Source organism: Panthera onca, chromosome A3, assembly GCF_046562875.1.
Source record: "Panthera onca isolate mPanOnc1 chromosome A3, mPanOnc1 haplotype 2, whole genome shotgun sequence".
NCBI classification, from domain to species: domain Eukaryota; kingdom Metazoa; phylum Chordata; class Mammalia; order Carnivora; family Felidae; genus Panthera; species Panthera onca.
Window position 1 is genome coordinate 95,281,039 of NC_138341.1, and position 22,114 is coordinate 95,303,152.

At 38.9% G+C, this 22,114-nt stretch overlaps 1 protein-coding gene and 1 long non-coding RNA gene across 7 annotated transcripts in view; one reads left to right on the top strand and one right to left on the bottom strand.

Moving 5' to 3' along the window:
• The window catches only part of CFAP61 (cilia and flagella associated protein 61), a 282,753-nt gene that overhangs the window by 196,569 nt on the left and 64,070 nt on the right, over positions 1-22,114 (bottom strand). For all 6 annotated transcript variants that reach the window (XR_009603648.3, XM_060611053.3, XM_060611051.3 and 3 more), the window contains one exon: positions 2,540-2,631. Coding sequence is in view for 5 of the 6 variants with exons in the window: in XM_060611053.3 (XP_060467036.3) it covers positions 2,540-2,631 (92 nt within the window). In the remaining variant the exon portion in view is untranslated. The remainder of the gene's footprint in view (positions 1-2,539; positions 2,632-22,114) is intronic.
• LOC145715367 (uncharacterized) overlaps positions 1-22,114 on the top strand; it is a 209,011-nt gene that overhangs the window by 97,628 nt on the left and 89,269 nt on the right. The window lies entirely within an intron of this gene.

Sequence of the window (22,114 nt, forward strand, 5' to 3'; positions counted from 1 at the left end):
TTGGATTCCAAACACAGTCACTTAGATTAGTTGGGTGTTAGATAACTTTGTACTCCTACACCTATTCTTGAACTTTGCTCTGGGATTCAGTCACTTGGGAGCAGTTTGATGCTTTCAGTTCTTGCTCTAAAGATAGGTTAGACATGACTGGAGCAGTGCTCTGTCTAGAACTAATTATTCCCTACTACGGATGCAGGCAAGACTCTTCTGTGCACTCTCCCAGTGCCTTGTGGGTCCTAAGGTTCTCCAGTCTAGCTGGTGGGAACAGGCACTAGCTCCAGCTTTGGATGAGCACTGGCACTGTGAACTCTACTCCTTTGGGGAGGTTCTATCCTCAGCCTGACCTTCACTATTTCCTTACATGACTGTGCTGATCAGTCCTCAACTGAATACACAGGGGTGACCCTCTGCTGGTGTCTAACGTCTCTGTGCAGCTCTCTCCTCTCTGGTACTCTGTCCTGCAAACCTTAGTGGCTTTAGTCTCCATGGATTTACAGATCTGCCTCCTCAACTCAGAGAGTCCATCAGGTTCCCACTGGGTTCTTCTGCCCTGTGCCGTGGCCTCAAACTCTCCCAAGACAGGAGGCTGGGGCAATCAGAGAGCTCACCTGGCTTATTTTCCATCTCTCGGCCATCACTTTCCTTGGTTACCTGATAAGCAGTGTCTTAAGAACTGTTATTTCATACATTTTGGCCACTTTTTGGTTGTTTCGATAGGAGAATAAATCTGGTCTCTGTTACTCCATTTTTGCCAAAATTAAAAGTTCTTTGTACTAAGTTTCTTTTTCTTTTTTTATTATTAATTCTATTCATCAGCTTCATTTCCCTCAACTTAATCCATGTCATACAACCTTCTTTAAAAAGGTTCAGGTGTCCCTCATTCCCCTCCTCTGGGATGCTTCCCATCCTCCTTCCCACATAGTGAATTAGGGCTTTCATCTCCCCCACTGAGTACACTCAGACATAGCAGAGTGCCTGACCATTGTGCATGCCCAACCTCCATTCAGAAAATAAACCAGCACTTGAAATATAACAGCCAACCAGCTACAGGTTGGGTCCTTTTGTGGTCTGGGGCATAAGAATGCATTTTCTGCAGAGACAATGTGGAAATCTGGGAGGACAAGCCAGGTGGCCTAGTGCTAAGATAAAAGTCCTCCCTCCATCCTCCTGTTCCCAAGATTTTCTTTGCACAAGTTGATGGGCAAGGGGGAATACTGTTTCACCCAAGGCTGAAAAGGAGGAAAAAAAAGAGAGTTGGAGGCTGAAGTCCAGAAACAATGGCTTAGCACCTGCCCCCCATCCTGGGCTCAGGAGGGGTTCTGGGCCCAGCTGGACGGAGAAGTCAGGCAGACCAGAAGCTGAAGGAGTGTGTAGGGAAACATGCCTTGGGATTCTGGCCACACACAGTGCTAATGTAGGACTAGGCCAGCAACATTAGCCTGTTTAAAAGGGAGACCATTTTCCTGTCCCACCCACTAGGTGAGGCCTTATTCCTAAGGACACAAGAGACATGCCCTGAGGTCCTGCAGGAGTATGTGAGGACCCAGGGCCCGATAAATTTGGCCATTTATACCACAGTAGTATAATCCAGTATAAATATAATCCAGTAATATATAAATATATAATATATATTACATATAAATATATAATTATATAATATATATAATTATGATAAATATAATTGTATATTTATAATATACAATTATTATATATTAATATTAATTGATATTAATATATTGTTTTGTATTACTATAATTATAATAAATATAATATATAATAATTATATGTATAATATATATGTGTGTGTGTGTGTGTGTGTATATATATATATATATATATATATATATATATATATATATATATATAAAATCCAGTATAAATCCAGCCAATGGCTGGATCTGTTGGCTTGTCCGCCATTTCCTATGTAATCTATTACGTGGCTGACTGGCCTCCTTTGGTGTGGGTCTAACTCCTTCTTTAGGTTAGGGTGGCAGCAGCACATGCAGAACTCTGGCAGCAGTAGGGTGCAGGTCATCCTGGAAGCAGGAGGGTGCAGGTGGTGGTGGGGCTCCTGCTGAGGCCAAAGACAAGTGGAGCCAGTGGCTCTCCAGGAAGCTGTGTTGGGCATCTCTATAGCTTCCAGGAAAGAAAACAGGGCCTCATCTGACTATGTGGGCAGTGTATAAGTCTCTTCAGTATGTCTGGATTTTCCACCTGGCTTTAAATGAGCAGCTTCATCTGCCTCAGCCTCCTGAAGTTAGGGAATGGGTAAGAAGGGAGGAAGAGCAAGGATGAAACTCCATTCTGACCTGTATTCTTGAAGCTAGCGGTGAGGCTCTGATTTGTCTGTTATAAACATGCACCCAGTATTTCCTCCTGCCTGCTGTCTCCCTGCTCTTAGTGATAGTGAGACCTTTTCCACATCAGATCACAACTTCTTGATGATGAGCCTAGCACCAAGAACGCCCCTGACCCCACAACACAGACAGCTCCTAGGCCCACCCCGGGGCCCCAGGCGTGGGTGAATGACCTCCATTACCTGAATGCTTTCCTTGGTCTCTGGAATGACTTGTTCCTGTGGCTCCTCCGCTATTTTCAGGAAACTGTGGCTGCTACTACTGAGCTTAGCATCTTTGACAGAAAGAGTGGCATGAGGACATAAAATAGACAATAAATATCTGCACAGTCACAGGACGTTGAAGACAGCATGGTAATTAATGTGTTTCTAAAATGCAGCACATCTGAAGAACTGTAGTGCAGAGGGAAGTACCATGAGGTGGGAAGCATAGCCCACCCCAATTCTGACCTCACGGTGCCCTTATGCATGTGATGGAGATAAAATGATACCTGCCCCTATAGGAGCTGTGGGAGCAAAGTGATGGCAGCGATAGGCCTGGCCTTGTAGGCCTGGCCTTGCCCACAGGGGCCCCTCACCCTTGAGGTTCCTGAACCACTGATCTTTTCATGGGAACCCCCTTTCAAGTTTACAAACAATCGATTAGCAACTTTCTGGGCAGCAGGCTTTGAAATGATTTGGAAACATGGGTGCTGAAAATTAGCATAAGGGCTGCTTTCTGTTTGTTTGAAAATATTATAGCATGCAGTCGGACAGTGGCCACTATTTTCACTTCTCTACTTTCTAAGGAAGAAAGTACTGTTTTAACTGTTCTGGAAAGTCAATAATCAGGGTAGTGTTTGTGTATTTAACCTTCACTAAAAATTACAGTAGGAAAAAAACTTTCCCATTTTGTCTACAGAGCTTTTATCCCCATCCTTTCCCTCCCTCCTCCTTCTGCATTCTTGTCTTTCTTCCTGCCCATCTTCCTTCTCATCCTTTGAATTTCTCTTCCTGTCTCTCTGCCCCTTTCTCTCAACCACTCTCTTGTTGATCTTTCTTCTCTTCCCCCTCCTCCTCCCTCCGTTCTCCCACCTCCTCCTTTCTGGTTTGCCCTGTGTCTGCTTCGCTGGAGACTCTCAGCTCTGACAGCTGTTCACAGACGCCCTGGGAGGTTGTGCCCAAGGGCTGCCCCTCCACGCTGCCAGCATGGGCCTGCCCCTCCGTTTTCTTGTTTCTAATGGTCACATCAGACCTCGTGGGGCCAGAGGTAGCCTATCCTCTCTGCTCCCTCCTCTCCCACTCTGCTCTTCCAGTGCCAGTCAGGGCAATGGCCCCTGTAGATACCTCTCAACCCCCAGTCCTCAGATTATGGCACACCTTTTACTTACTTCTGGCAAAGATGTAGCTGAGTGAAACAAAATGAAATTCTAAGAGAAAAATTAGATGCCCAGGGAAGTGTAAAGGATATAGATAAAGAGGTACATAATATTGAAGGTAGGATGACTGAGAATCATATCCCAGCATTAGGGGTAGCTCTTTTGGCATGGAGAGAAAATCTGGAAAGAGGAGCAAAGGACCTAGAATCCCTCTTCTGAGGAAACATGCCATGGGGAATGTCTCAAGTCTCTAACTCCTGAATATGTGCTACTCCCTGCAAAGCTTTTCAGAAAGTCTATACGGCATTCTCATGATGACAAGTCACATGCTTTTTATGTTAATTTACTTTGTAGTTGAGATATAATGTGCGTACGGTAAAAATGCATGAACGTCTACATATACCTACTCCCATGTAACAATCACTTAAATAAATACCTAAAGCATTCCCAGCACCCAGAAGTTTCCCTGATCCCCCTGTCCAGCAATATAGTACCTAAAGGCAGATGCTCTTCTGTCTTATACCATCGATCTGTTTTGTTCAGCAGCAAACTTTTTGAATTAAAAAACACGTATATCAATAACTCCCTATTCTTAAGTTCTACTTTATTTTTTAAAAGACAGCTTTTTTCTATTTTGTTTTAAATTTGAAGAACTACCCCCCTAAAAAAAAACATACCAGATCTTTGCTGTGCCTATATTTCTTTAAAAAAATTTTTTTTAACGTTTATTTATTTTTGAGAGACAGAGACAGAGCACAAGCAGGGGAGGGGCAGACAGAAAGGGAGACACAGAATCTGAAGCAGGCTTCAGGCTCTGAGCTGTCAGCACAGAGCCCGATGCGGGGCTTGAACTCACAAACTGTGAGATCATGACCTGAGCCGAAGTCGGATGCTTAACCAATTGAGCCATCCAGGTGCCCCCCTATATTTCTTTTATAATTAGGACAAAATTACCAAAAAGTAAGAAACCTTAAAGAATGGATTAGATTCGCTATGAGCTGATAATCCCAGTGACTTCAGTGTTTTATAGTCTAATGTTCATGAGACAATTACCAACTACAACAGCTAACTGTCTTGGCTAAACTGTCGTGGGGTATTGCAACTTATTAGCAAGCAGTAGCCGCACCGTCCCCAGACATGGCTGCATTTCAGAACTGGGTGAGGTGAGGCAATATCTCTCGTTCTTGTGTCTCCAGAGTTTTGTGAGGTTTAATTAGTTAATGTTGATTATGTGTCCTGAGATTCTCAAATGTGAGGTACTATCCCAGGGAAAAGTCAAGGCACTCGTATTACATAACACTCAACTAACACCACCACTGAGGCTGCAAATTTAACCATTATTTTATTGCTTCCACTACCTATGCAGCTTAGAAACTACAAACTAGTGAGAGTAGAGGCACCATTTTCTATGTTCCTGCTCTTGAGATTGCTAAAATGGGATGGGTTTACCATGGAGCTAATAAAGCTGGAGGTTCAGGCCTCCTCTCCCAGTAAAGGCCCCTCCCGTGGCACAGCATCTACTATTGCATTCATAATTTTACATTTGTTTTCTCAAAGAGGGCTCTCAAATTGTATAGACTTTGGGTCCCACAAGACCTGGATCTGCCCTGCTCTTTACCCAATAGTGATAGTACACGTGGAAAGCTAACTAGTACATTTTGATGGCTGCAGGAATAAATAATAGTAAAAAATCTGGTGGTTTTTAACATTTTTTAAAATATAGACCAAAACTCCCAAGAAAAATTTTTTAGTGAAATGAAACAAACGGATTCTAACAGAGTAAATATGAAAAATAAAGAATAAATATGGAGAAATAGTTTTTAAGACATTTTAAGAAACAGTCAACAACAAAATTTTAAGAAATAAGAACAAAAAGTAGGCCAAATTTCCTAATGAATATTAAGACATGTTATAAAGCCATAGTTAATGTGTTATTCAAGTAGGAACAGAACTGAATGGAATTCAGAAAAGAGCCAGACAATTATAAAATGTTGACATATGTTAAAGGTGGCATTTCAAATTGGTGAAGAAAGAATAAACTATATAATAAATAGTACTGGCTCACCATATGGGAAAAAATTAATTTGAGCCCCTATTTCATTTTATACATAAAAATCACTTCCAATACATTAATAGGTTTATTATTATTATTATTATTATTATTATTATTTTGAGAGAGAGAGAGAGAGAGAGAGCGCGCGCATGCACAAAAGTGGGGGAGGGGCTAAGGAGAGGGGACAGAGGATCTGAAGTGGGCTCTATGCTGACTGCGCAGTGGGGTTCAAACTCACGAACTGTGAGATCATGACTGAGCTGAAGTCAGATGCTCAACCGACTGAGCCACCAAGGTGCCCCCTTAATTTTTTTAAAAATATGTTTGAGTTATAGGAGAATAATCTGTGATCTCAGTGGTGGAGAAATTCTTCCTTAAAAATCCTTCTGCAAAAGGGTGGAAGTCATGAAAAGCAAATTACTTTTTATTTATTTATTTTTGTGTGTATGCCAGGCATTTTTATTTTACTTTAAGTTTTTATTTTAATTCTAGTTAGTTAACATATATACTTGACCACATCAAAATCTAAAAGGTCTGTCAAAAGTACCCTAAAAAGAAGTTTTTTTAAAAAGTAGATACAGGGAGCGGTACCTAAGTGGCTCAGTCAGTTAAGCATTCAATTCTTGGTTTTGGCTCAGATCATGATCTCACAGTTATGAAATCAAGCCATGCATTGGGCTCTGCACTGGGCATGGAGGCTGTTTAAGATTCTCTTCTTTTCCCTCTGCCCCTCCCTTGCTCGCATGTACACATGCACATGCTCGCTCTCTCCTCTTTCCCCCCAAAGTAGATACATAGAGAAAATATTTGCAACACACCTCATGGAATAACTGAATTACAGAAAGGAGAAACAACCCATTAGGAAAGGCAATGAATGTCCAGGAAATTTAAATGACCAATAAACACATAAAAGTGTTCATTCTCAATATTGTTCAGAGAAATAAAATTAGAACAATGATCTCTCCTTTCACACCCATCAGATTGTCAAAGGTTTAAAAGGCTGACACTGAGTATGAAGAACTGTGAAAGGGTCTGGAGAAAGACCACTGGTTTGGCCATGTTTGGTGGCCATGTGAGTACTTCCAAGCCCAGCAAGAAGAACTCCAGAAACAGAGCCTGTGAAAACTTGCAAGGGATCCAAGGAGACATGCGCTGGGATGTTCACTGCAGCACCCTTTGCAATAACAAAAGAGCAGAAACAATTTAAGTGTCCATCTAAGAACAAATATGGCACATTCCATGCAGTGGATGGAATACTACCCCGAAGGTAAAAGGAGTGTCTTATACCTATGTGTACCAACATTATTAGATCTCAAAGAGTGAAGAAGCAAATATCAAAATATCACGTACCCCAAAGACACCATTTATATAAAAAAAAAAACCACTGCCACAAAAGGGTAGTGTTTCTTCTATCAATATATGGACTTCATATAAAAGTATAAGAGAGTGGGGCCCCTGGGTGGCTCAGTCGGTTAAGTGTCCGATTCTTGATTTTGGCTCACATCATGATCTCATGGTGGGAGAGAGCCCTGCAGTGGACTCTGCGCTGACAGCACAGAGTTTGTTTGGGATTCTCTCTCTCTCTCTCTCTCTCTCTCTCTCTCTCTGCACCCCTCCCCTGCTCATAAGCTCTCTTTTTCTCAAAATAAATAAATAAATGTTTTTTTTTTAAGTATAAAAAAGAGGTCCGGGTGAACACACACTAAATTTTTTATAATGGCTATTTCTGGGGAGGAAAGGAAGAACCAGACTTGGAGGTGGTTCAATGGGAACACAGCTTCAATTGCATTATTTTAATTTTTCAAAGAAGGACAGTTTCATGTGTTACTAATGCAATCAAGATTTTTTAAATGTCCAATTAAATTATTAAATGTCCAAAATATTTGTCCAATGTGTTACAAAATAGCCATTTTTATTTATTATTATAATATTACAAATGGTTTCAAAAAAGCCTGCCACATGAATTTAAATCATTTAATTTTAAGAAGGGGAAAGATTAGAGGTTCAAGTTAAATCATTCCACTAAACTTCGACGAGTTGCAAGCACTTTGAGATTCTCAGAGTAATGAATAAGATGTAGGCCCTCATATTCTACAAGGCTCACAAGCGATCACATACACACACACATACGCACACACACCCTTATCTCTCTGTGTGAAAGCTGCTAAAGAAGGCATATGAATAAAGCACGCAGTGTTCATTTATTTATTCATTCATTTAAAAATTTATATTTCACACCTACCATCTGTCAGACATTAACATTCTAGGGGTTTCAGCAATGAACAAGACTAACTTGCACTGCCAAAGCAAGTTAGTTAGTGAATGAGAAAACATTAAATTATGATAGATGACATGTAGAAAATGAGACCCCAGGTGCTGCTTTAGATTGAGTGGTTGGAGAAGTCCTTCCAAACATTTAAGCTGAGACCCGAAGGCTAAGAAGTAGCCTTGACACAGTAAAAGAGAATGGAAACGGGGAGCCTGGGTGGCTCAGTCGGTTGAGCGTCTGACTTCAGCTCAGGTCATGATCTCACAGTCCATGAGTTTGAGCCCCACATCAGGCTCTGTGCTGACAGCTCAGAGCCTGGAGCCTGCTTCAGATTCTGTGTCTCCCTCTCTCTCTGCCCCTCCCCTGCTCATGCTCTGTCTCTCTCTATCTCAAAAATAAATAAAAACATTAAAAAAAAAAGAGAGAGAGAATGGAAATAATGAGTAGACAACTCTTTCTAGGAGTTTTGCTGAAGAGCAAAGACTTCCTTATTTCTTGACAGTTTTCCTTCCTTGATTTGCCTCTGATCCTGTGATCTTCTTTGTAATTATGTTACTTTCCTGGGGCTGCTGTGACAAATTACAGTCACCTGGTAGCTTAATGATAGACATGTATTCTCTCACAATTCTGGAAGATAGAGTCCAAAATCAGTATCCGTGGGCAGAAATCAAGGTGCCAGCAGGGACACACTCCCTCCAGAGATTTGGGAAGAAGCTCTTCCTGCCGCTTCCAGCTCATGGTGGCTGTCAGCACCCCTTGCCATGTGACCACATCACTCCAATCTCTGTCTCTATGGTCACAATGCCTCTTCCTCTCTGTCTGTATTATCTCCCCCTGTCTCTTTCTCTCAAAAGGACACTCATGATGGGATGTCAGGCCCCTGAGATACTCTAAAACAAACTCCTTATCTAGAGATCCTTAATCACACCTACAAATACCTTTTCCCCAAAACTAAAGTAATATTTACAGGTTCCAGGGATCAGAATGCGAGCATCTTTGGGGAGGTAATGTTTCAGTGTACCTCAATGGGCACCTGTTGCTGAAGGAGTACTGTGACCATCCAAATACTTACTAGGAAGGTCAAACTCAACTTGTCCAAATCAAAATCACAGCATCTCCATCAAATAATTAATTCACTCTTACTATTCCCATATTGCAAAGTGGTTCCACCATCTACCTAGTTTCTGTAGTCATCCTTGATTTTTCCCTTTTCCATAACCTTCCCTCTCCATATGTAGTAAAACATCAAATTCAATTAATTCTCCAAAATATGTCCCAGGCTTCATCCATAATCAATGTTCTGGTTCAGTCCCTCCTCATCTCTTTCCTGGACACTCCAGTGACCCTTGGAAAGTCTTCCTGTGAACCAGAAGTTGACCATGGATTTCTTTCTAGTTGAAAATTCCTCATGGATCAGCTTCAGGTATGTTGTGAATAGATACAATCTAATCTCCTTTGCAAGGCATGTAAAGCCTTGTCTCCCCTCAATCTCCTGTCCTGCTCCATCTCCTGTCACTACCTCACTTAAAGCTCTAGAAACACTGAAATTGTACTTTCCCCTAATAAGCCATGGTTTCTAATACCTCCTTATTTTGTACATTTTGTTCCCTCTACTAGGAAAATCTTTCTGCTTATTCACCTAGAAAGCTCCAATTAGTTTTTGAAGTTTTGACTCAAAAGCTTTTTGTGTGTGAATTCTATGCTGATGCTCTCAAGATGACTTAGGTGTAATTCTGCTATAGTCCCACCACAATTTTCTAGCCTTCAAAACACTTCACTTTTTGTAAATTAATTTGTCCTGCATATTTATCCTGCCATTAGACAGTACTAGACTCACCATGTACTAGACTATAGACTAGGTTCCTAATGTCTACTATATGGGAAGTACTCAGTGTTTACTGAATGGCTGAATGAACAGCAAGAGGCTGATGATAAAGTTCACAATGATACAAAGAAAAACACTAGGCAGGCTGCATTAAAGGAAAAGAAAGGACTTTTTTCTTACTTTTCAAGGAAACTTTTCCCAACTGGACTGCAGTGCAGACTCCACACCATACAATATGACGAACTTGAGCTTAATTCCCTGGTAATCCCCATATCATTGTCTTTTTTTTTTTTTTTTTTTTTTTTTACTTTTTTAACATTTATTCATTTTTGAGAGTGAGAGAGACAGCCTGTGAGCAGGGGAGAGGCAGAGAGAGAGGGAGACAGAATCTGAAGCAGGCTCCAGCCTCTGAGCTGTCAGCACAGAATCAGATGCAGGGCTCAAACTCACGGACCCGTGAGATCATGATCTGAGCTGAAGCGGGATGCTTAACTGACTGAGCTACCCAGGCACCCCTCCCATGTCATTGTCTTGAGATGAGACCATAGGTTTTAGCCTCCTCCAGGCTAAATTGGAGTTTGTGTCTCCAATAGAAGAGGAGAAAGAGGTCATGATCAAAATCATTAGCATTATTCTTTTTTGTGGGAATAAGGGTTGAAATGATGATGCTGGTTTTTTACCCTCCCTGTATTTAGGCCCTTGCTATGTAATTTCCTCTCCCTCTGATTCTGGGGTCAGCTGTGTGATCTGCTTTAGATAAAATAATGTGTATTAGTTCAAAGCCTAGACTTCAAGAGGCTTTGTGTGTTTCCACTTGGTCTCCTGCACCTTTGTGGTCACCATAAGAACTTGCCCAATCTAGCCCACTGAAAGGATGAGAGGCACATAGAGCAGAGCCAAGGCCAGCCTAGATCAGCCAACAGGCAACCAACCCCAAGTCATGTGAGAAGACCCAGCCAAGATCAAGAAAGCTGCCTAAATAACCCCAGTTGTATCAGCAAAACATCCTTATTGTGGTATGCCACTGTGGTTTGGTAGCTGTTTGCTGGCAGCACTAGTGTGGTAATGGATTATTGATGTAACCATGAAAGATAATAGAATTAACCAAATCGTGAAGCTGGTTCTTTGAAAATACTAATTAAATTGACACTGGTGAGATTAAGAAAGGAAAAGACACAAATAAATAGTACTAGTAATGAAACATAAAAATACAGGTGACATCTATTAAGTAAGGTGGTAGATATAAATCCATAAGAACATTAAATATAAATGGACTAAATATTCAAATTAAAAGATAACAGTTGTCACTCTAGATTATTACACCTGGGTGGCTCAGTCAGTTAAGTGTCCAACTTCGGCTCAGGTCATGATCTCACAGTTTGTAAGTTCGAGCCCCATGTCAGGCTCTGTGCTGTCATCTTAGAGCCTGGAGCTCCCTTCAGATTCTGTGTCTCTCTCTGTGCACTTTCCCTGCTTGTTCTCTGTCTGTCTCTCTCAAAAATAAATAAAAATTTAAAAAATTAAAAAAAAAAAGAACACTTGGGGCACCCGGGTGGCTCAGTTGTTTGAATGTCTGACTTCGGCTCGGGTCATGATTGTGTAGTTTGTGAGTTTGAGCTCTGAATCGGGCTCACTGCTGTCAGCGTGGAGCCTATTTTGGATCCTCTGCCCCCCCCTCTGCCCCTCCCCTGTTCATGTTCTCTCTGTCTCAAAAATAAACATTAAAAAAATAACACTTAAACTCTATGCTGTTTATAAAGGGCACATCTAAAATGTAATGAAATAGGAAGAACAAAAATAAAAGGATGGAAAAAAGATACGGTATGCAAATATGAATCAAAGAAAGCATGTATGGCCATATTAAAATCAGAAAAAGTAGACTTTAGGGGCACCTGAGTAGCTCATTTGGTTAAGTGTCCGACTCTTGATTTCGCCTCAGGTCATGATCCCAGGGCCATAGGATTGAGGCCCATGTCAGGCTCCGCACTGAGCATGGAGCCTGCTTAATGTTCATCTTCTCTCTCCCTTTGCCCCCTCCCCCACTCAAGTGCTCTCTCTCTTTCTCTCTCTTTCTCTGTCTCTTAAAAAAAGAAAAAACGAAAAGTAATTCTAAGGCAAAATAATATCACTAGAGATGAAGAGGACACGTTATAACTGATTTTTTTAATTCAAAGAAGATATAATTATTTAAAAATTATGCACCTAATAACACAGATTCAATATATATAATGAAAAATGTTAGACTCTGAGGAGAAATCAGTATATCCACAATCAAAGCAGGGGATTTTAAGACACATCTCATTAATTGATCAAATAAGTGATGAAGTCAATAAGGATAAAATATTTGACAACATTATTATCAAATGTGACTGATTCATATAGAACCCTGCATCTAACAACTACAGGATAGTCTTTTCATGGACCCAAGGAACATTTTCAAAAATTGACCATATGTTCAACAAAGTTTAAAAGATTAAGATCAGAGTAGGTTCTGTGACTTCAATGCAATTAAACTAACACACAGTAATAAAAAGATAACTAGAACATCCCAAATAGATAAAGAAAATGTGGTATATACATCCAATGGAAAATTATTCAACCTTGAAAAAGAAGGAAATCTTACAATATGTTAACAACATGGATGAACCTTGAGGACGTTATGTCAAGTGAAATAAGCCAGTAACAGAAGGACAAATACTGCATGATTGCACTTATATGAGGTACCTAAAACAGTCCTACTCATAGAAGCATAAAGCAGAATGGTGAAGCCAGGGGCTGGGAGGAAAGGATAATGGGGGGGGGGGGCAGGTTGGCTGCTATTCAACAGGTATAAAGTTTCAGTTATCCAAGATGAATACATGCAAGAGATCTGCTGAACAACACTGTAGCTACAGTTAACAAAACTGTATTGTACACTTAAAAAATTTAAGAAGGTAGTTTTCATGTTAAGTATTCTTAACACAATAAAATAAAATAAATACATAACAGAAAAAGAGGGAAAGCACATTAGACCATGCAAGCTAAATTTGTGATCACACAAAATCAAGATGTTAGATTGATTCAGAAGATCACTCCATTCCAAAGGGAAAGTTTTCATCCCACGAGTTTGGAGCAAAGGGTCCATGGGCAACATGGCCGAAGGCAGGGCAGACAAAGGTGGTGGTGAAGGGCCTGGGAAGCTGCCAGAGCAGGTAGAGGAGGAATCCCAGGTTTTGCACGGAACTGGCCACTGTAAGTGGTTCAATGTGCAAATGGGATTTGGATTCATCTCCATGATAAACCGAGAGGGAAGCCCCTTGGATATTCCAGTCGATGTGTTTGTGCACCAAAGCAAATTATTCATGGAAGGATTTAGAAGCTTAAAAGAAGAAGAACCAGTGGAATTCACATTTTAAAAATCTTCCAAAGGCCTTCAATCAATACGGGTAACTGGACCTAAACCACCCCTGTTTAGGAAGTGAAAGAAGACCCAAAAGAAAGACACTACAAAAAAGAAAAACAAAGGGAGATAGGTCGCTCTCCAGAAATGATTAGGGCCAACATACAACCCCTTCAAAAATAAGACTGTTCGGGGTGCCTGGGTGGCTCAGTCAGTTATGCATCCGACTCTTGATTTCAGCTCAGGTCATGGTCATGGTTCATGGAATGGAGCCCTGTGTCAGGCTCTGCACTGATGGTGTGGAGCCTGCTTGGGATTCTCTCTCTCACCCTTTCTCCACCCCTTCCCCACACTTGTGTTCTCTCTCTCTCTCAAAATAAATAAATAAGCATTAAATACATACATACATACATACATACATAACAGATATCCCCATATGTTTGAGAATAAATATTCTTTTAAATAATTTATGGGCCAAAGAATAAATGAAGTGAAATTTCAAAAATATTGATAACGAGGGGCACCTGAGTGGCTCAGTCAGTTAAGTGTCTGACTCTTGATTTCAGCTCAGATCATTGACCTCACAGCTTGAACCGTGAGTTCAAGCCCCATGTAGGGCCCTGCATTGACAGTGTGGAGCCTGCTTCAGATTCTTTACCTTTGCCCCTCCCCACATGTTCTGTCTGTCTGCCTGTCTCTCTCTCTTCTCCAAAATGAATAAACTTAAAAAAATATATTGACAATGAATATATTACATAACTTGTGAGTTGCAGCTAATTCCAGGCAGAGAATAATATTTCTAGTTTAAAAACTCATAGAAAAAAGGAAGAAAACTGAAAATCAATGAGCTAAGAATCCATCTTAAGATATAGGAAAACAAACATCAAATTAAGCCTAGGGGCGCCTGGGTGGCTCAGTCGGTCCGACTTCAGCTCAGGTCATGAGTTCAGCTCAGGTCAGTCTGTGAGTTCGAGCCCCGCATCGGGCTCTGTGCTGACAGCTCAGAGCCTGGAGCCTGCTTCGGATTCTGTGTCTCCCTCTCTCTATGCCCCTCCCCTGTTCATGCTCTGCCTCTGTCTCAAAAATAAGTTAAAAAAAAATTAAGCCTAAAAATAAAAAGGAGGAAATAATAAAAGAGCAAAAATAAAATAAGTAACAAACATAAAATAGGGAGCACCAAACAAGCTAATAATTGGTTCTTTGAAAAGACTAAAAAAATTGATAAGCCACTAGCAAGACTATTCAAGAGAGAAAATACAAATAACCAAGGTCAGGAATTTTGAAAAAGGCAACATTGCTACAGAGCTTATGAACAGTAAAAGCATAATAGAAAAAATGAAGAATACCTTCAACTTTATCCTAATGCATTTGGAAATGTAAAGAAATGTACAAATTCTTATAAAAAATTACAAACTTAACCAAAGAGACAAAGAAGAATAGTTCTACTACAATTTATTTGAAATTGCAATCAAAAACCTTCCTCCAAAAAGTCCACCAGGTTCAGATAGCTTCCCTGGTAAATTCTATAAAACATTTAAAGAATAAACATCTCTATCCTTGCATAAACTTCCAAAAATAGAAGAAGGAAGAATACTCCTCAAATTGCTTTATGAGGCCAACAGAACCTCATTTCCAAAGTCTGGCAAAGATGTTTCAAGAAGGGAAAATTACAGACCAATTTCACTCATGAATGTAGCTGCAAAAATCCTCCACAAAACATTAGCAAAGAATCCAGTACTGCCTATAAAGAAAAATATATTATTAACAAAATAGTTAACATACAAAAATTAATCAATGTAACTCACCTCATTAACAGAATAATGAGGAATCATATGATCATCTCAGCAAGTACAGAAAAAAAGCATTTTATAGAATTAAATTCAATTTTAAAAAAACAACAACCATTATTGATAAATTTCTTAGCAAACTATAAATACAGAGACTTCCTTATACTGGTCATGGGTATTCACAAAGTCATCCTTACTGATAATGTATTCAGAACTTTCCATTTAATATTAAGAACAACAAAAGGATGCCTGCTAACACCATTTCTACCCAAGGTATTAGCTAGTACATGAAAAAGAAATAAAAAGAATAAGGATTTGAAAATAAAAAATAAAAATTTACATTATGCAGAGAAAGTCCAAAAAAATCTGCAGATCATAGAATTAATAAATCAGTGTAGCAAGATCATTGGATATAAGGTCAATATCCAAAACCAGCTGCATTTCTATATAACAGCAATAAATAATTTGAAAGCAAAAATTTTTAAAGATAAAATTTCCAAAAGTGTGAAAATATCAAACACCTAGGAATAAATCTAATAACAGATGTGAAAAAAAATCTGTTGCAACAAGTATAAAACATTGTGGAAAGTGGACATAAATAAATTGAGGAATATAGTATTCATAGATTAGAGGGCTCAATACATTGTAAAGATGTCAATTCACCCTACACTGATCTATAGATTCAAATCAATCCCATTCAAGATCTGAAATTATTATTTTTAAAAATTATTTCTTGGTTATTTATTTATTTATTTATTTATTTATTTATTTATTTATTTATAGAGGAAGAGAGAGAGTACGTGCTCACACAAGCACAGAAGGGGCAAAGGGAGAGGGAGGGAGAGAATCTTAAACAGGCTCCATGCAGGGCTTGATCTCACAACCACGTGATCATGACCTGAGCTGAAATCAAGAGTTAGACACTTAACCGACTGAGCCACCCAATGACCCCTCAAGTTATTATTTTTGAGCTCTCAAGTTTATGTGAGAAATCAGATAAGCTATGTTTTTAATTTTTTTTTTAAAGAATTTTTTAAGTAATCTCTGTACTCAATGTAGGGCTTAAACCCACAACACTGAGATCAAGAGTGCAAAGCTCCAGGGACTGAGCCAGCCAGGTGCCCCACAGAGAAACTGGTTTCAAAATGTTTTAAGGTAAGTTTGTTTATTTGTTTGTTTGTTTGTTATGACTATGTTACTTCCTGTAGTTTAACTTCTGAGTTCTTTATGGTTACTTTGATTAAATAGATAGTTAAGTATTTTTTCAGAGTAATCTGTGATCCTATTAAAATCAGATGTTCAAACCTTTTAAGATATTTGACAACTTTTGGTATTTTGCCTTCCCAAAATAAAATCCTAAGTAAAATCGTGATCCTTAACTGACTTCCCAGGGGGTCCCTGGAAAATCTCTAAGGATTTGTTCTTTTCCTTGTAAAATGAGAGATATCTAAAATTCATTAAATACATTGAACTGCATAAGAAGAACTGTCAAATAAGAAGAGATGTTTAACTTTCCCTAGGTTATATTTGTGTGGGTGAATGTTATTAATACAAATATTTCAGGGATTATATGAAGGTCCTAGAAATGTGTCAATGTCCTCACTGTCCATATGTGTCCTGGTACTGCTTTGCCTGATATTAGACACAACAATAATATAATGTTATCAACATTCCAGTTATTACTTGCAAATGCAGTGTGCCACAGAAACAACAACATTTCCTTGTCAACTGTATTAATTTCATAACAAACGCTCATAAGATCTTCAGCCACAGCCAGTTAAGTCTTTTGCCCTCCACAGACAGGAATTGGTTGCCCTGATGCTTCCATGGAAGCTCTTCTTGCATTCAGCTACAAGCCAGAACGTGTGTCTTCAACAAGAGAAACTGTGTCAAAGACCCATGGAAAAGGGACTATGCAAGGGACCCTAGAGCTTAGGCTTCTGGTAGCATTGACAAAGTAACATTGACACCATACCAGTGGACTGAACAAGGAGTCACAAATCTCCAATGGGCAAACTGATGGGTTCATGAAACTGCTAATCCAAGATCAAGCAGAACAAAAATTAATTACATGGTACTAAATGAATTAATGAAGGATAATTACATCATTTGTTTAAAATATTGCTCCTGGATTTAAGGAACCACTTTATTTTTGCTTCTGTTTTTAAAATGTTTATTTATTTATTTTGAGAGAGAGAGAGAGAGAGAGAGAGAGAGAGAGAGAGAGAAAGGCAGAGAGAGACAGGGAGAGAGAGAATCCCAAGCAGGCTCCATGCTCAGCGCAGAGCCCGATGTGGGGCTCAATCTTACCTTGATCAGGTGAGACCATCACCTGAGGTGAAATCAAGAGTTGCATGCTTACTTGACTGAGCCACCCAGGTGCCCCTTTATTTTTCCTTCTTAAGCTATTTTTAACTTACAAAATTTAGTAGATTATACCTTTGAAAACATTTATCTTTTTCTCCCTCCCTCATCCCTCTAGAATTTGTTAACTTATTGAATATTCTAATTTTCATGGCAATATAGTTATTTTCAAAGGTTCAATAAGAATCTTTCCTCTTTGTAAACAAGACATAATTGGAAACATTGGTTATATGACCAAGGCTTTGACTGAAATGTCATATTTAAGAATGACATGTATAGAATCAAATACAACTAGACAGTTTTAAGGAAATAAGGTTGATTTTACAGAGCTAATGCTTATAAAGCCCTCTTAGGTATTTGGCACCTGGATTATAAAGTTTCCAGCATTACAGGTGAGTAAGAAAAGATATTTTGGATATTCTTCAGGAAGAAAGAAATTCACCCAAATCTATAGGTACTTCAACTGAAACATGGTGGTGACTTCTTGGCTTGGCATTCTAGCCTCAAGAAGCATTTAAAGGTCTAACTTTCTTATAAAATTCTAGCAAAGAGGCTCTCTACTTCTCCCAAGTCAAAAAGATGCATCTTTTTCTGCAATGCCAGCAGCACTCCTAAGACACAGTGGTGAAGATTAGAGAAAACAGATTTCTCAGCCATTTTGGGTACCTGGTTGCCAGAGCTCTTTTCAACTCTGGCAAAGTGGATATTATCACCATCAATGACTCTTTCATTGACTTCAATTACAAAGCCTACATGTTGCAGTATGATTCTATCAATGGCTAGTTCAATGGTACAATCTGATTAGCATTAAAAAACCAGTAGAACCTTCCATATTTTCCCATTGAAACCCTAACCCTTTCCCCACTGTTAAATTGGTATACACATCTTTATATCTGGCTATTCGATATATCTGGCTATAGAGCATTTCTGCATGCAAAATAAACTTTTCTCCGGTCAACCTGTCAATTGTCAATAAATTTGCAGGTCCCTGACCACTCAAACTTCAGTTGGTAGAGAAAAAGTTTTTCTTCTCAACAAATACTTTTTATATCAAACAAGAAAAATAAATAAATTAATCAAGCAACTAGAATAGGAACATCAAAACAAATCCAAAAATTTTTAAGAAAAAGGTCATAGAAATAAAAGCAAATAAATTTTTTGAAATAAATTCAAAAAGAAGGCCACAGACTTGGTAGATAAATCTAAGAGCTAGCTCTTTGAAAAGATCAATCAAACAAAAGAAGCTAATTTTTTTAACTTTATTTGAGAGAGAGAGAGAGAGAGAGCACACGTGCAAGTAGGGGAGGGGCAGAGAGAGAGGGAAACAGAATTCCAATCAGTCTCCATGCTGTCAGTGCAGAGCATGACATGGGGCTTGATCCCCCTAACTGTGAGATCATGATCTTAGCTGAAACCAAGAGTCAGATGCTTAATGGACTGAGCCACCCAGGTGCCCCAAGATTCTTTTTTTTTTTTTTAAGAGAGGGCAAAAAAGCAAAGGGGAAGAAGGAACTATAACCAGGTACAGTAGAGAAGAAATTACAGGTGAAGCTCCAGACTGGGCACGTGGAAGCTGGGTCCATGTAGATCTCAAGTGTCCTAGTTAGAGGTGACAGTAGTGCCCACCAGGGTGAAGTCTAGTTTGGTTACAAGCAGAGTCAGTAACAATTTCCCTGCAATGGACCACATAGTAGCCATTACTGGAGGCTAAAGACAGACAGTGCACAGGACCGACTCACTGGGAAACCCGGAGCATTATCTACCCAAGGAGACATCTGCAGCAATGGCAGATGCCTGCTGGGAAGCTGGGTAGAGTGAAGCTAAAACTCTATGAAGGGGTTAAAATAGCATCAGTGAAGCTGTAGATTCCAAGAATCAGGACAGAATCAATATAAAGGTCAGGAATGGAGAAATTATTATAGATCTCTGCACTGACTGGAATAAGCTAAAATAATTTTAATTTTTTACCTACAAGAGTCACTTTAATCAAGTGATCAAAGTGACCACACATCATCAGTAATGGGACAGACTGAAAGTGTGTAATACCAGAATGGATGCAATGAGAACCCAGTCCCTTCTCTGATAGTCCTGCCAAGAGTGCAGAACTTGAATCTCATTGGGAGGAGACATCAGACAAACATAAATTCAAGGAAAAACTACAGAAGCATGGGCCTATCACCTTCAAAAATGTTTAGACATCGTATTCAAGGAAAGACGGAGGAACTGTCCTAAAATGAAAGATAACAGGGCAACTAAATGCAGTTCGTCATTCTGGACTGGATCTTTCCACTGTAAAGGGTATTACTGGGACAGATGAAGAAACCTGAATGAGGTTCATGACCTGTGGATTAGTTGGAGGTAACATATTCAAGGAATTCTTTGATACTGATGTATGTTTAGGTTTGTAAAGGAGAGTGTCCCTCTGTAGGAAACACACACTAAAGTATTCACAAGTGGCTCCACAGGACATCAGCATCTTATTTTCAGATAGTTCAGGAAGAAAAAAAGTACCTGCAACTTCTATGTAAATTTAAGATTGTTTTTCCATTTTAAAAAATAGAGGGGGGAAATAAAAGCATTGCCCTAGTGTTACTTCTGTGACTCCATTAATTCCGTTGTTTTAATTCATTACCTCCCAGTGCTCTTCATAGCACATGTCTCTTAGGTAGTTTTACTCACAGTTCTATTCGTTTTGCATTGATTTTTTTCACAAAAAATTATATCATAACCACTTCTCTTCACTCTTTGTAACCTTTTAAAATGTTGCTGCACAGGCATCCCATGGATAGCCACAAGTTTAGCCATCCCTCTCTTGTGGGAGATTTGGGTTTTTTTTTAAATTTATTGATTTATATATCATTTTATGTGTTCATTTTTAGTATTATGATTAAGCTTAGTGAATAGTATTGAATACGTATCTCCTTACAGATTTAGGGTTATTTCTTCAGACTTGCTACAGCTGAAATCAAAGAATAGAAACCATTTCTACACTGTATTGTATCAGCTAACCTTCATGTCTGTCAGAAACTCATAGTGCTAGTTACCAAGGTCCTTGCCCAGGACGAAGCATCTTAATTACAATACATACCTATAACTAAGTACACAAAAAGGGGGAGAAACAGATCTTGGGTTTTAACGTGCCTTTCAGTTTTAGGGAAGCTGAATATTTTCTCATATTTACTATAAATAATACTTTTTGCATAGTTTTGTGATTTTTTCTTTTCTCTAAAATATTTCAAGAATGAAATAAGCACTCAATAAGAAAAAGAAGTCTTTTTCCACATAGAGTTAGATGTATTATAGAAACAAAACCAAGTAAATATAAATAAGTTATTTATAATTTAATAATAATTATTATATATAATATAGAATATTATATAAGTATATGTCTATACACACACACACACATATACATATAAAATTTTCTAGGCCCAAGATGGAATTGCTCCTGCCTGAGGTGCCCCATCAGCTAGCTAACTGAAACTTATATAACCTTCATGTTCCTGTTAAGTGTTCCACTTGACCACAGAGGCAGTATATGCAGTCAATCAGTCCCCAAAAGCCAAACCAACTGTGGGGCCTTCTCGCCCCAAACAAGGCTAACTGTGTGGCCCCAGCCCATCAGATCTATTTTGTTTTTCTTTTCCTTGTTCTTTACTGTTTATTCTATAAAAGCTTCTGCCCTATTTTACAGTTCTCCAAAAGGGGACAATCCACTTCATGAAGTGTCAAATAAACTTTGTCTTCTTTAATCATTTTTAATAGTATATATGTATGTGTGTATATACATATGTACATACACACTGAATATATATATATATATATATATATATATATATATATATATAACTGTATTCCAATAATTTTTAAATCTTTGTATATGAAATGACGCTTTTCTAGAAAAATCTAATCTCCTAAAGTTGATTCAAAAGAAATAGAAAATCTGAATTTACTACGATCTTTGAGGGGGAAATGGAACATTGTCAAAGATAAACCTCAAGTGGGAGTCAGCTTCCAGAAGGACTGTTTCAGGTTTTCCACTAAGCTAGCTATGTATTCCTGAAGACTGAAAACAGCAAAGCCACAGCAATATGCGGTGGAGAAAAGGCTTGCAAACCAGTAGCAAAATAACTGTCTTCGCATTGGGTTTAGAATTAGTACACTTTCCTTTGTTTGTTGTCATGGGCAAAGACTGTGGTTTTTAGTAATTGCTTCCTTAGTTGCTTTGCTCAGATTAAATTTGGTCCATGATACTTTAAGAGTCGTCAAAAACCCTGTGTAAACAGACACAGAACTCACAGTGACCCCAGTGCAATGGGTGCAGCCCACCGGCAGCCAATTTAATCAAGGGGGAATTCAGAGTATTCACCGCAAGCAATTGATTTTCAAGAGAAAAGTCAGCAGGATCAAACAGCCTGTTGGGATGAAAATCCCCTGAATCACCCCTATCACCGTGTTTTCTAGCAACTAACTCCTGACTCCATATAGTGTAATAGCCAAATTACTATAATTATCCTGCAACACAAGTGGCATATCAACATTATTTTAAACGTGGATTTTTTGCATAATCTTTCATTATTATCATTCATCCTCCCATTTGGAAATGGCAAACAACAACAAACTGTGATCTACCCCCGAAAGAAAAAAGGTCACCAAAGAGAACAAATAAAAGGGCTATTTACATGTGAATATACTAACAGAGATGTGTTTTACAGTCAAATAC